Here is an 11,769-nt window from a genome sequence, read left to right on the forward strand (position 1 = left end):
TGCGCAACGCGCATGCGTGAGGGGGCGTGCGTGCGGCTGCGCGGCTGCGGCCGCTGCGGGGCTATCCCGGACACCGGCCCTGCGGGCATAACGGGCTGGGCGCGGGTCGGAGAAACAACCCGCTCGGGGTGTGGGGGAATGAGAGCTTAACGAGAAGCTTTAGCTCAGCGGACGGCGCGAACTCCGGGTTCAGCTTCACCCCGCCGGTTCTGTCAGAACCGGATGCTCTGCATGGGGTGTATTAGAAGGGGGTGGTCCGCAGGTCGAGAGAGGTTCTCCTGCCCCTCTACTCTGCCCTGGTGAGACCGCATCTGGAATATTGTGTCCAGTTGTGGCCCCTCAGTTCCAGAAGGACAGGGAACTGCTGGAGAGGGTCCAGCGCAGGGCAACAAAGATGCTGAAGGGAGTGGAGCATCTCCCTTATGAGGAAAGGCTGAGGGAGCTGGGGCTCTTTAGCTTGGAGAAGAGGAGACTGAGGGGTGACCTCATTAATGTTTATAAATATGTAAAGGGTGAGTGTCAGGAGGATGGAGCCAGGCTCTTCTCGGTGACAACCAACGGTAAGACAAGGAGCAGTGGGTCCAAACTGGAACACAGGAGGTTGCACTTAAATTTGAGAAGAAACTTCTTCTCAGTGAGGGTGACAGACACTGGAACAGGCTGCCCAGGGGGGTTGTGGAGTCTCCTACTCTGGAGATATTTAAACTCACCTGGACACATTCCTGTGTGACCTCATCTAAGTGTTCCTGCTCTGGCGGGGGATTGGACTGGATGAGCTTTTGAGGTTCATTCCAATCTCTAACAATCTGTGATTCGATGTTTTTTTAATTTACCCTGCTTACATGCATCCCTTAAGGTCGTGCTTCTATCTCTATCGCAGCAGTTAAGGGAAGTGAGGAGGTATAATATTGAGGTATTATTGCTGAAAAGTGTAGTCTTGACACACAGAAAAACTGGCTGTTTATTCAGGCTACAAATTAACCTTTTGTTTGGGGGGGGTGTTTATTTGTTTGTGGGCTTTTTGTTTGTTTGTTTTTCCAGAAGGAAGGGAGCAGCTGGAAGACTCATTGTCCAACTGCACCAGAGAACTGGGAAGCAGCTCCTCAGTGTTTATGCCTGGGAGACAATATCTGGGAACCAACCTGGAGAAGAAGGATCTTGGGCACCATGGGCCTCTCTTACAGCCCTTCAATTTCACCCTCTGTGATTAAGGACTTGACAAAGTATATAGCATAACATAAATGATCCTAGATAATCTTTATAAAACCCTTGCTGATATTTAAAAGTACAGTCTCTGTCTGATGACTGTGGTTTTCTTCTGGTTGTGTGTCTAACTGAGGTTGGCCTATGAAACTAAGTAGAAAAGGGATGATTTTTAAAACTAAACCCACCTACTGAGGTTTTTGTGGACCTTCCAGATGGTTCTCACCTTGGGCTGGAATCCCAGAACTGAAAGGTGTAAAGGCTTTAAACCCAACTGCAGCAAAATGGAAGTACAGTCACGAAGTATCTGATCACTTACAATAGAAATGTCAAAGTAAACAGAGGTGATAGAAAAACAAAATTCTTAATTTCTTTTTTTTTTTTTTTTTTTTTTTTAATGTGTGGGTTCTTTTCAAAATACCTAAATATTAGGCAACATACGGTGTTTCATACCACCAGAGATGGCTTTTCTTCCTTAAAGTTCTAGTCTAGTACCATATAGAATACTGATTTCCTCTATGCCAACCATTTTTCAGTTGAGTGCAAATCACTTGGACATCGTGGTCCCTCTCACACCTGCCATGATTTCAGTGCTCTCAGCAACTGTCACTGTGTTACCTCAGGCAGGAGGGCATGAAAAGACTGGAAGATTCTAGTCTTACGTAGGTAAATGTAAAAATCTCACTAGTCTGCTGGCCTGTCATGGTGTTTGGAGCCATCTCTATTGAAAATGGTGGATTGTTATAATCAAATGTTACCTGTTTTACCAAAATCTGTTATATTCAATCATATTGCTGCTAAAGAAAATGCTTCCATTTTAGGATATTAAGATTCTAAGGGATCTCTGGAGAAGACAAGTCTGTAAAATAAGCATAGTCCTAAAAAATCCATCAGCTACAAAGGAAATTAGAAGGTAGGAGGAGTTACATGTCCCGGACCCCACCGGGCTGTGGTGTAGACACTGGAAATGTGCGATTCAAAATGAATTCCCAGCCCAGGCCTGAGCAATAATGTCCCTATTTTCATTTCTCCTCTCCCACCCTCTCTTTTCTTTTCTCCTGTTCTTTACTCCAGGATTTTCCATGCCCCGAATTCCCTAAAGCCGGCTCCTGACTCTTGAGTTTTTAGGGTTTTTTTAGGTTTTACCTTGCAGGTTATTGATAATTTAGCCCTGGAGCCGGTGTGGGATGTGCACGGCTGCACATTCAAGTGCATTATTTCAATTAGCTGAGTGTTCTGTGTTGCAAGGTGAAATCATTCACTCCCCGGGAAAGCTTTTTTATTGAATGCTTTCTAAATCCTTGCATTGGTCACGTCGCCTGGAATTGAGTCCCTGTCACTAGTATTTCTGCGGTGACTTTGACCAGATCAATGACTGGAAAAGGCATTAAGGACACATTGATACGGCGGGTTTGGAGACAAGCGGGGCTTGGTTTTGGTGCTCGGTAGTGAAGAGAAGCCGATAATGAGCAGATACACGGCTTTTCTTAACCCTTGGCGTTCTCGGGAGGCTTCAGCAGATCTGGCTCTTCTCCCCCAGCCCGTCTCGGAGGGTTGATGGAAAGCCGAACGCTGGGAAGGCAAATATCTCCCGGGTATTCCATACATCTGAAGAGAAACGCGGTCAGGTTAACGAGAAAGTTAACGAGAAAGGAGGATGGGAGCCCTGGCAGAGGCGAAAGTTGTTTTCCAAACTCATTTAGGATTTCGTTTCTGAGCTGAGCCGTGATGTGGAAACAAACTCCAGAGCCTTTTTCGACTGTAGATTCACCATCTGACCTTTTCCTGGGTTCCCGACCCTCCAAAATCGCCCGGAATTCAGCGGGCACGTTTGTCGGGCTGGGAGAGGCGGGAGGTGCGAGTGCGGCCGGACAGCCGGGCTGTGAAACCCTCCGCTATCGCATCTTGCTTTCCAAAGCAGGAGCAGAACTAAATGTGCTCGAAGCCACCACCACAACCTGCAGGGAAATTGTGTGGGTTTGTTTGTTTGTGTGTTTTCCCCCTTTTCTTCCCCTGAAATACTAGCACTTAATAAAGTAATTAGAAAGGCGTGAGGTTTGGGTTTGTTTTCCTGAATTCCTGCCATGCTCCGAGTCCTCCGGAAAACGTTTCATTCTTTACTGCAGACGAGAGGCGGAGCGCATTTCGCCTGTCCCGGCTTTTCTCATTTTGCTGAAGCTCAAGGAAACGGGGATTTTATAAATCCTGAAGTTCAAGGAGGCTTCCTCTCACATTTCATCGTCTCAATGAAGTTGCGAGGTGCCTACTTACTCAGCTTGCTTACCAAACCCTGAATTAATAAAGTTTACTTAGTTATTTAAATAGATTAAATGTCACATTTTAAATGGAAGGGGTAGGTTTACCTTACTGACCTATTTTTCATTCCTGATTTAGAAAAAGGCAAGATTAGCATGGATATTGCATTTTCAAGGACCTCGCCACTATTAAATAGACTGTTAAGTGCATTTTATGGCTGAAAGTCTGTTCCCAGTTCAGTCTGGAAGACGTGCTAAGTTCATCTCTACCTGCTACATTGAACATTCACTGACTACAATACTTTCTGTGGGTGTAATACCTATGCTCTGTATCTTTTAAGTACATAACGCTTAATGGTTTAGGACTAGTAAAACGTAATTCAATAAAAGTCCCTGGAATACAAGTGTTGTCTCTCAAGAAAACTGGATGGCGAGTGTCTGGCCAATTGCACGGATTCCCGGCTAGGTGCCATCAAGGGCAGGGAGGCTGCAGGGATGACAGGGGTGCGCACGGCTCCGGACGGTGTATCCGCGGAGGTTTAAGCGGGTGCGTATCAAACGCAGCCCCGGGGGATGCGCTGAAGGCCAGCTGACCCCTGTCCGCAGCCGCGGAGCCGCGGGCTTGGGCGGCGTAACTTGTGCGCGGTGCTCGCTGTGTTCCCTCAGCCGCTGCCTTTTCGAATCGCTTGTACCCATCCAAAACGACCAGGCTGGTTTTCCGCCTTCCCGGACCATGCTGAGTTCCCCGGAGCGGCGAGGACGGGCCTCCAGCACATCTCAGACACGAGGAACCTCCTGCAAAACTGCCCGAGAAGCCACGGGAGGCAAAATCCTGTTGAATTCCCCAGTCCTCCGAGAACAGCCGCCCTGCCCCACACCCGTAGCGGGGGAAGAAAAACCCCTACTCTCGTAAAGCAAATCCCTGTGGCATTTTTCCCGGCGTGGGAGATTTAAGAGGGCCCCGCGAAGTGCAAGGGATGGCCTTTTCCCAAACTGAAATCCATGTCTCCCTTCCTTTGTTTCTGGCCCCGGACACGGAGCCCGGGACGGCGGGGTGGGGACAGGGGGGAACCGGAGCGGCCCGGCGGCGAGGAGCCCAGTTCTGGGGGCGCTGGGGATTTGCGGATCGGTGCGCGATTACCCGGGCAAAATCCCACCGGTACCGCTGGCGTGGACCCCAGCCCGTACCCGCCAGGTACATCCTCGGAGTTCGGGCCGTCCTCAAACGCTGCCCGCGTCCCAAAGGTTTCTGGTGTCACTAGTGGATTATTTCCTCCGGCCACCTCTCCGCTGGACAGACAGTGTCGGAGCACCCGGAGGGAAAGGTCTCTGAGGGGCCTTTCCCCTCCCTGAGCCCTCCAGGACGCTCCCGGTAGACCGGTCCCTCCCCTGACACCGGCACTCCCGGCCTCAACTCTGTCCTGCCGCGGCTCCGGAGCGGGGTCTCCAGTTGTCCCCCGGAGCTCCACGCTGCCTCACCCCCCGGAGACACGATCACCGGCTCCGGTGCTGCCCCCGGGTCACGGCTGGAACTCTTGCCTGAGCAACAACGTCCACAAGCGATAAATATACATTTTAAAATAACTACAAAAGACATTTTCCTGCCTTTTCAAATGCTCGCCGCTGTCTTTCAACAGCCATTAGCCTGTAACTTTCAGCCCCGCTCTGTGTCCGGGGAGAGATCAATTATGCTATAAATAGGCGGCGTTGAGAGCAGTTAGCGCGGAGGGAGCGCAACTCCCGCGGCCGCGCAGCGCTCGGCCCTGCCGGCTGCGAAAGCGAGAGGGTTCCCCGGGAGACTCTCATCAGCCGAGGAAATGGTCCTGATGAGCCCATCTCATCCCTTTTTCAAGCAACGTGCTGGTTAAGAGGATTAGGGCCAGATCGTATCTCCACCCTATTGTACATCCTCCGGCACCTTCTCCAGGCGGAGAGAGCAGCGGGTCCGCAATCGTAATAAATAATGGGGGGTCACGGGGGGGTCGTGGGGGGGTGACTCTGGGTAAACTCTCCAGGCTGCGAGGACGGTCATTTTCCCGGTGCTTAGGATCCAGTTACTTTCAATACACTCCAGGGACCGACATGACACGTCTTATACTAATAGGCATCTGTCACCGAGCGTGTCAAGTTTTGCCATATGCGTCCGACAAGTTTGTGGAAGGAAAAGAAGAGAAAGAAGAAGAAAAAGACTTTCTGTTGTTTGGCTAAAGCGAGCGGCTGCGGAAACTTCGCCGGGAGATGGTGTCCCCGGCTGTCCCCAGCCCGCCGCCGCTCTCCGCGGGGCAGCACCATGCGGTGAGAGCTGCTCGCCGGCTGACTGCAAACCCTCCCCCGTTTAGGGACCAATTTCTTGTACCCCCGGACTTCCGAGCCCTGCCGGTAGCTTTGCGCGACCCGCCGGGGCGCTCCTTCGGGCGACCCACTGCAAGAGCGCGCCCAGCGCGGTCCCACCCCTGCGGCTCCGGGCACCGGGGATGCTCCCGGTCCCCCTGGGTGCTCCCGGCCCCGGGGGGGCGCGCCCGTTCCCCGCGGGTGCAATGGGAGCCGCCGCGCCCCCTGCAGGCACCGGTGCACCACTGCAGCTCCGCCGCCGCCGCGGCCACCGGGAGCTCTCACCTGCCCGCAGGGCCCCGCTGCCGCTCCCGACCCGGCGGCCCCAGTGGCTCCTGCGGGGAGGCAGCGGCCGGACGGCAGTCTCGCCGCCGCGGATCTTCCCGAGCCCCGCGGCCTCCCGGTGCTGCCCAGTCCCGGGAGCCGCCGCCGCGCCTTCCCCGAGAAAGGTGTCTCCGGCACCGCAGGGTCCAGCCGGCCTCTCTCCTCGGCGATCGGGGAGAAACCGGGGGAGAGAAATAGAGGACGGAAGTAACCGGGGGAGAAGCGCTTCCCGGGGCCGCGGCGGAGGGAGGCGGCGGGTAGGAAAGTTGCCGGTTCCACCGCCGCCGGCGCGCAGATGCCGAGCCCGAGGTATTGCTGCTATGTGGGGAAATATGAGCGAGTAATTTTATAAGTAACAAAGGCTGGGGAATGGAATGAGCTCCTGTTATCCGGTGTCCTCTGGAAGCCCTGGATCAGCAGCTTCTTGAGCCTAGAAGTGAATTCAAGCAGAGGCTCCTTTCTCTTTCCCAGGGGTATCCGCTAAATATAGAAATAACCTAAGCGCGTGTTGTACAAATCACCTACCATTTGCTGTTTGTGTAAAACCGATTAGCCAGACACAACTGTGAAACAACTTGTTACTTTTATAGCCGCCACGTACAAACAAATTTAGATCCGCTGGGTTTCTCCGGGTGTCCATGTAGGGCCCTGCCTGACACCGAATCCCCGCTCGCTTCAGGTGCCCGTTCTCCCTTTTAGTGTCAGATGATTAGCGAGTCCTTATTTATAAAGTTCAAACTATCTCATCACTAAGCTGCTTGTTTTATTTTAGTCCAGGTATGCGGAGGTATAAATATTTACTTAGGAAAAAATAATATTTACTGCTTACCGGGAAGGCAAGGACACTTTTATTTATTACTATTTTTTTTTAATCCGCTGTTCCCAGCAGGTGTTAGAGGTGAAATAAGCGCCTCGTCCAGCTCCTCCCGATGCGAAACCCGGTGCCTGCTGCATCCCGCCTGCATTTCACGCCGCCGGTTTTCCTAACAAAGACAGCGCATTATTTGGGCAGAAAAGCAAAATCCACGAAGGTTTCCAAAGGCGACAAAAATTGAATGTTTTGCGAGGGAGAGAATAAAGTACCAACCACCGTCAGTGCACAGGAGAGACTGAATGCCCGAGATCTCGCCAGGCTAAACCCCCAAAGCAGGGTTTAAAATATTGTAACGCGCTACAGATTTTTTTTTTTTTTTTCATCCTGGCAGTCTCTTTATTTTAGCCTGAAAATGCACACAAATGTATATATTTTGGCAGCTGCCCTTAAAACTTGGTTATTAGGAATTAGCTGGTAAAGGCCGTTCCCTTTCCATGGGAACGGAGCCGCTTCTTTAACACCAATTATTTTCCCGATCTAAACGAGAGATCCGCGCTCGGACACCGCACTGGCGCGGCTTCAATTATCTTTCCCACCCCGCAAAATAAATAGTAAACGTTACTTAGATCGCCCCAACGTTTTTTATTTAAAACAATTTCCCTTATAATTAGTCACGAAAGCCAACCCAAAGCGTACCTATTCCGGCCGGGAAGGGGCAGGATCCCACAGCGCCGGGCTGCAGAGCTGAAATCACCATAAGAAAATAAAATAAATGTGTTTAGGGAAAAATCACGGCACGGTTGATGGAAACTCGGATCTGCCGGGGAAGGTTTAATTTTGAAGGAATCGCTTTGATGCTGCTCCTGTCACTGCGGCCGCCCCGGGAACGTGCGAGGCCGGTCGTTGTCGTTGCGCGGCCGCGGATGGAGCATCACGAAGCGGCAGAAGGTACGTGCGGGGCCGGCCCGCCGTGGGAGACCCATCCGCATCGCACCGAGACTGACGGAACCCCGATCTCCGAGGCCACTCTGCTCAACCGCTCGCTTCTCCAGCATCCGCGGGCCCCGCAGCTCGTCCTTCGGGTGGGTGCGCAAAGATACGCTTCTCACACAAAGACGGGCAGAGCAGTTTAAAAATTTATTTACAAAGTTGTGTACAACACGAAGGGATAACATTTAGAATACATATATTCATTCATATATAAACAGACTTCTATAATAGAATGACAGCGTTTTCCTCCTTTGTTATTTTTTTCTCCAAAATTCTTTGTTTTGTTCGTAGTTCGTTTAATATTTAAAATCTTCCCCGCTTATTTTTTATACTTTTTTTTTTTTCGTTTGTTCGTTTATTTCGGATAAAACCGCTCAGAGCGTCGGAACCTTCAAAAAAAGTGAAAGTTCGCAGCTCCTAATCGCGACCGTCATTTCGCCTCTTTAGAAAAATAAAAACCCCCGAAAGCAACGTCAGTGATTTTTGATACAAATATGTACAAGCGGCGGTGGGGGGGGCGATGCCCGCTGCTCCAAGCCCGAGTCGGGGCGGCCGCGGAGCCCCCGAGGGGGCGGCCGGCGGTGGCTGCAGGAACTCGCCTGGGGCTACTTGGCCGGGGCTACTGCGCCGGCCACTTGGCCTGCACGGCGGCGGCGGGGGCTGCGGGCTGCAGGAACTGCCCCGCGATGATGTTGGTAGGCACGCTGAGGATGGGGGCGATGGCGGCGGTGGTCCTGGCCAGCGCCAGCGGCTGGTGGGCCATCAGGGCCGACTGCACGGTGACGGGCGGCCGCAGGAAAGTCTGGGCGCTGGCGGCCGAGCTGGCTGCCGGGACACCGATGATGTTCTCGATGCTGAAGGAGGGGCGGCTGCTGGGCTCTGACTTGACGATGGAGCCGGCGGCCCCCAGGCTGTTGAGCTGCAGCTGAAGGCTGGGGCTGAGCTGGGAGTTGAAGGCTTTGCGGCTGAGCTCGCTGGACGGCAGCAGCGGCACTGCCGGCGGCAGCATGGGCCCCACGGGAGGGATGTAGGGGTACTGCAGCGCGGCCGCGGCGGCCGCGGGGTGTGTGTAGGCGCCGGGGTGCAGCCCGTAGGGGCGGCCATAGGGACCGGCGAGGCCGTAGGCGCCGAAGCCCTGCATCATCAGCGCCGTCTGGTCCCGCAGGTGCTCCTGCTGGTGCCGCTTGAAGCGCTTCCTGCGGCGGAGGAAGCTGCCGTTGTCGAACATGTCCTCGGACTGCGGATCCAGCGTCCAGTAGTTGCCCTTGCCCGGGTTGCCGGGTTCCCGGGGGATCTTGACGAAGCAGTCGTTAAGGGAGAGGTTGTGGCGGATGCTGTTCTGCCAGGCGGGGAACTTCTCCCGGTAGTACGGAAAGCGGTTGCTGATGAACTCGCAGATGCCGCTGAGCGTCAGCTTCTTCTGCGGGCTCTGCAGGATGGCCATGGTGATCAGGGCGATGTAAGAGTAGGGCGGCTTCACCAGGCTGCTCTTGGGCTTGCTCTGTCCCGCCGATGCCCCGCCGCCACCGCCGCTCGCCCCCTCCTCGCCGCCCCCCTTGCCGCCTTCGGCCGCGCCGCCGAGGGCCGCTTGGGCCGGGCTGCCGCTGCCGCTGCTGCCGCTCTCCGCGCCCGCGCCCGTCTCCGCGGGCAGCGCCAGCTCCGCCGCCTCGTCCAGCGGCAGGCGCGGCAGAGCGGCGGGGCTGCCGGCCTCGCCGTCGCTGTCCTTGCCCAGCCCGTCGTCGCCTTCACCCACCACGTCGATATCCACATCCTCGGCCGCCGGGACGGTGGGGCCGGACATGTCGCTGGCGCTGCCGCCGCCCGATAGGGTCATCCCCGCTCGGCGGACAGGGCGCGGCGGCGGGGCCTCCCGCCCGCACCCGGCGGCGCGGCGGGCTCCCCCCGTGCCCCCCTCCCGCCGCTCCTCCGACCGGCCCCTGGGGCTAGACCCGAGCGGCCTGGCTGCCCCCCGCGGCCCCGTCCCCGCGGGGCATGGGGCGGCCGCTCCCGCTCCTCTCCCGTCCGCGGCGTCCCGCGGCGCGGGGCTGCCCTGGCCGCCCGGTCACCTCCGGCTGCGCGCCCTGCTCCCGCCGCCGGGCATCGGGGATCAGGCGGCGACGCTGGTTCCCGCCCGCTGCGATGGGCGCCCGCGGGCGCCGGGCATGGGGCCGCCGCGGCTCCGCGGGCACCCGCCGCTCCACCGCTCCGCTCCGCGGCCGCGGCTCCGCCGCGCACCGCTCCGCCGCCCTTGGCTTTTTTTTCTTGGCTTTTTTTTTTTTCTTTCCTCTTTCCTCCTCTTTCTTGTTGTGGTTTGGTGTTTTTTTTTTTCCTCCCCTTGGCGGAGGGAGGGGACGGAGCTCCCGGCGGCCGGGCGGGGCGGGGGCAGGAGGCCGGGGCGTCGCGGGGCCTCGCTCGCCACTTTGGAAGCGCGGCGGTCCGGACTGCCTGATAGATTACTTTCCCGTTAAAGATATACTCGGAGGCGGCGCCACGTGACCGCGTGACGTCAGGCGCCCCGCTGTGAAGTCATGCAAAACTCGAGTTGTTTCATGGACTGTCAACAAAGAGCAGCGGCGGCTCCGCTCGGCCCGCCCGCCCCGTCGGGCCCCCGCCGCCCCTGGGACCCGCGGGCACCGCGACCCGCCGGCCCGGCGCGGAAAAGTTGCGGCACCGGGGGTTTCTTGCTGCTGCTGCTACTGCTGCTGCCGCCGCTCTCGGTGCGAAGGGCCCGGAGGCCGCCGCGATGCGCTCGGCAGCGGCCGCCCCGGCCGAGCGCAGGCTCAGCGGATGCGTCGCCGCAATAGCGCTTCAACCCACCAAGTTTGGGCTCTGAAATCACTTTTCCATCGTTTTCTTTTTCCTTTTTTTTTTTTTTTCTCTTAACAGCAGCACCAGCTGGTAACGGAAGATCGGAGAATGGCTATTGATTAATCTATTAGGTTAGTAGCAGGGATAAATAAAAAAGACGTAAAATAACAAAGGGAAACTATAAATAATAAGCTTTTAGCCAGTTCCTTTTTTTTTCTCCTTTTTTTTTTTTTTTTGTTCTCTCTCTCTCTCTCTTTTTTTTTTTTTTTTTTTTTTTTTCCAGAGGTGTTAACGACTTAATCATTGCGGGCGTTAGCATATGAAAAAGTAGGAAATGAGGGAGTGTGTGTGAATGTGAGGACCGTATTGACGCGGCCCCAGGTAAGCCCCGGCCCGGGGAGAGGCGCCCGGCGGGGCGGGAGGGGACCCGACCCGACCGCCCACCCACCCCTGTCCCGTTGCGCCCAGGAGAAGAAATCCCCACTCGGGACCTTGGCCGCGGCTGGCTCACGGGGCTTTGCTTTCTAATTCGTACGGCTGATACCCTTGTAGTTCACGCACGTGTTGTCGGATTTCGGTGAATACAATTAAATGAGGAAAATGCGCCAGGAGCGACACAATTCCCACGAGCGGTTCTGGTTTAGGAAAGGCAAATAGTTCCCTAGTCCCCATGGGACCCTCGGAAATGTCGGTGCCCCGGCCGCCCCGAGAGCCTCAACCCGGACCCGACGGGCCGCTCCGGCCGCAGAGCCTTCGGACGGGCCGGGCCGGGCCGGGCCCCCTCGGAAAGGGCCGCGGGGAGGATGTGGGGATTGTCCCGCGGGGCAGCAGGGCCGGTTGCCTCCCTGCGCGGCCGTGGAGCCGGCACCTTGCGTTTTTACGCGTTTCCCGGCGGATCTCAACGCCCCGCGGACCGTGACCCTGAGCGGGGCGGGTGGGCGGTTCGCACCCGCGCAGCCGTTCACAGATACACTCTCACACACCTATATGCACACTCACACACTCCCGCTGTCCTCCCGCGCTCCGCACTGTCTCCCAGGGAAA

At 55.9% G+C, this 11,769-nt stretch overlaps 1 protein-coding gene and 1 long non-coding RNA gene across 2 annotated transcripts; one reads left to right on the forward strand and one right to left on the reverse strand.

Annotated features, from left to right (window-relative positions):
- The first annotated feature begins 18 nt into the window (after nt 1-18).
- LOC110363528 (uncharacterized) lies at nt 19-3,862 on the forward strand. Its single transcript, XR_010474264.1, has 2 exons — nt 19-560; nt 1,042-3,862. It is a non-coding gene; the product is annotated as an uncharacterized LOC110363528 (long non-coding RNA).
- A 4,183-nt stretch (nt 3,863-8,045) lies between these two features.
- FOXD3 (forkhead box D3) lies at nt 8,046-10,371 on the reverse strand. The gene has a single exon (XM_065072021.1). The coding sequence runs from the start codon at nt 9,749-9,751 to the stop codon at nt 8,537-8,539; it is 1,215 nt and encodes a 404-aa protein (XP_064928093.1). The 5' UTR covers nt 9,752-10,371; the 3' UTR covers nt 8,046-8,536.
- Between the last annotated feature and the right edge of the window lie 1,398 nt (nt 10,372-11,769).

Source organism: Columba livia, chromosome 8 (genome assembly GCF_036013475.1).
Source record: "Columba livia isolate bColLiv1 breed racing homer chromosome 8, bColLiv1.pat.W.v2, whole genome shotgun sequence".
Classification (NCBI taxonomy): domain Eukaryota; kingdom Metazoa; phylum Chordata; class Aves; order Columbiformes; family Columbidae; genus Columba; species Columba livia.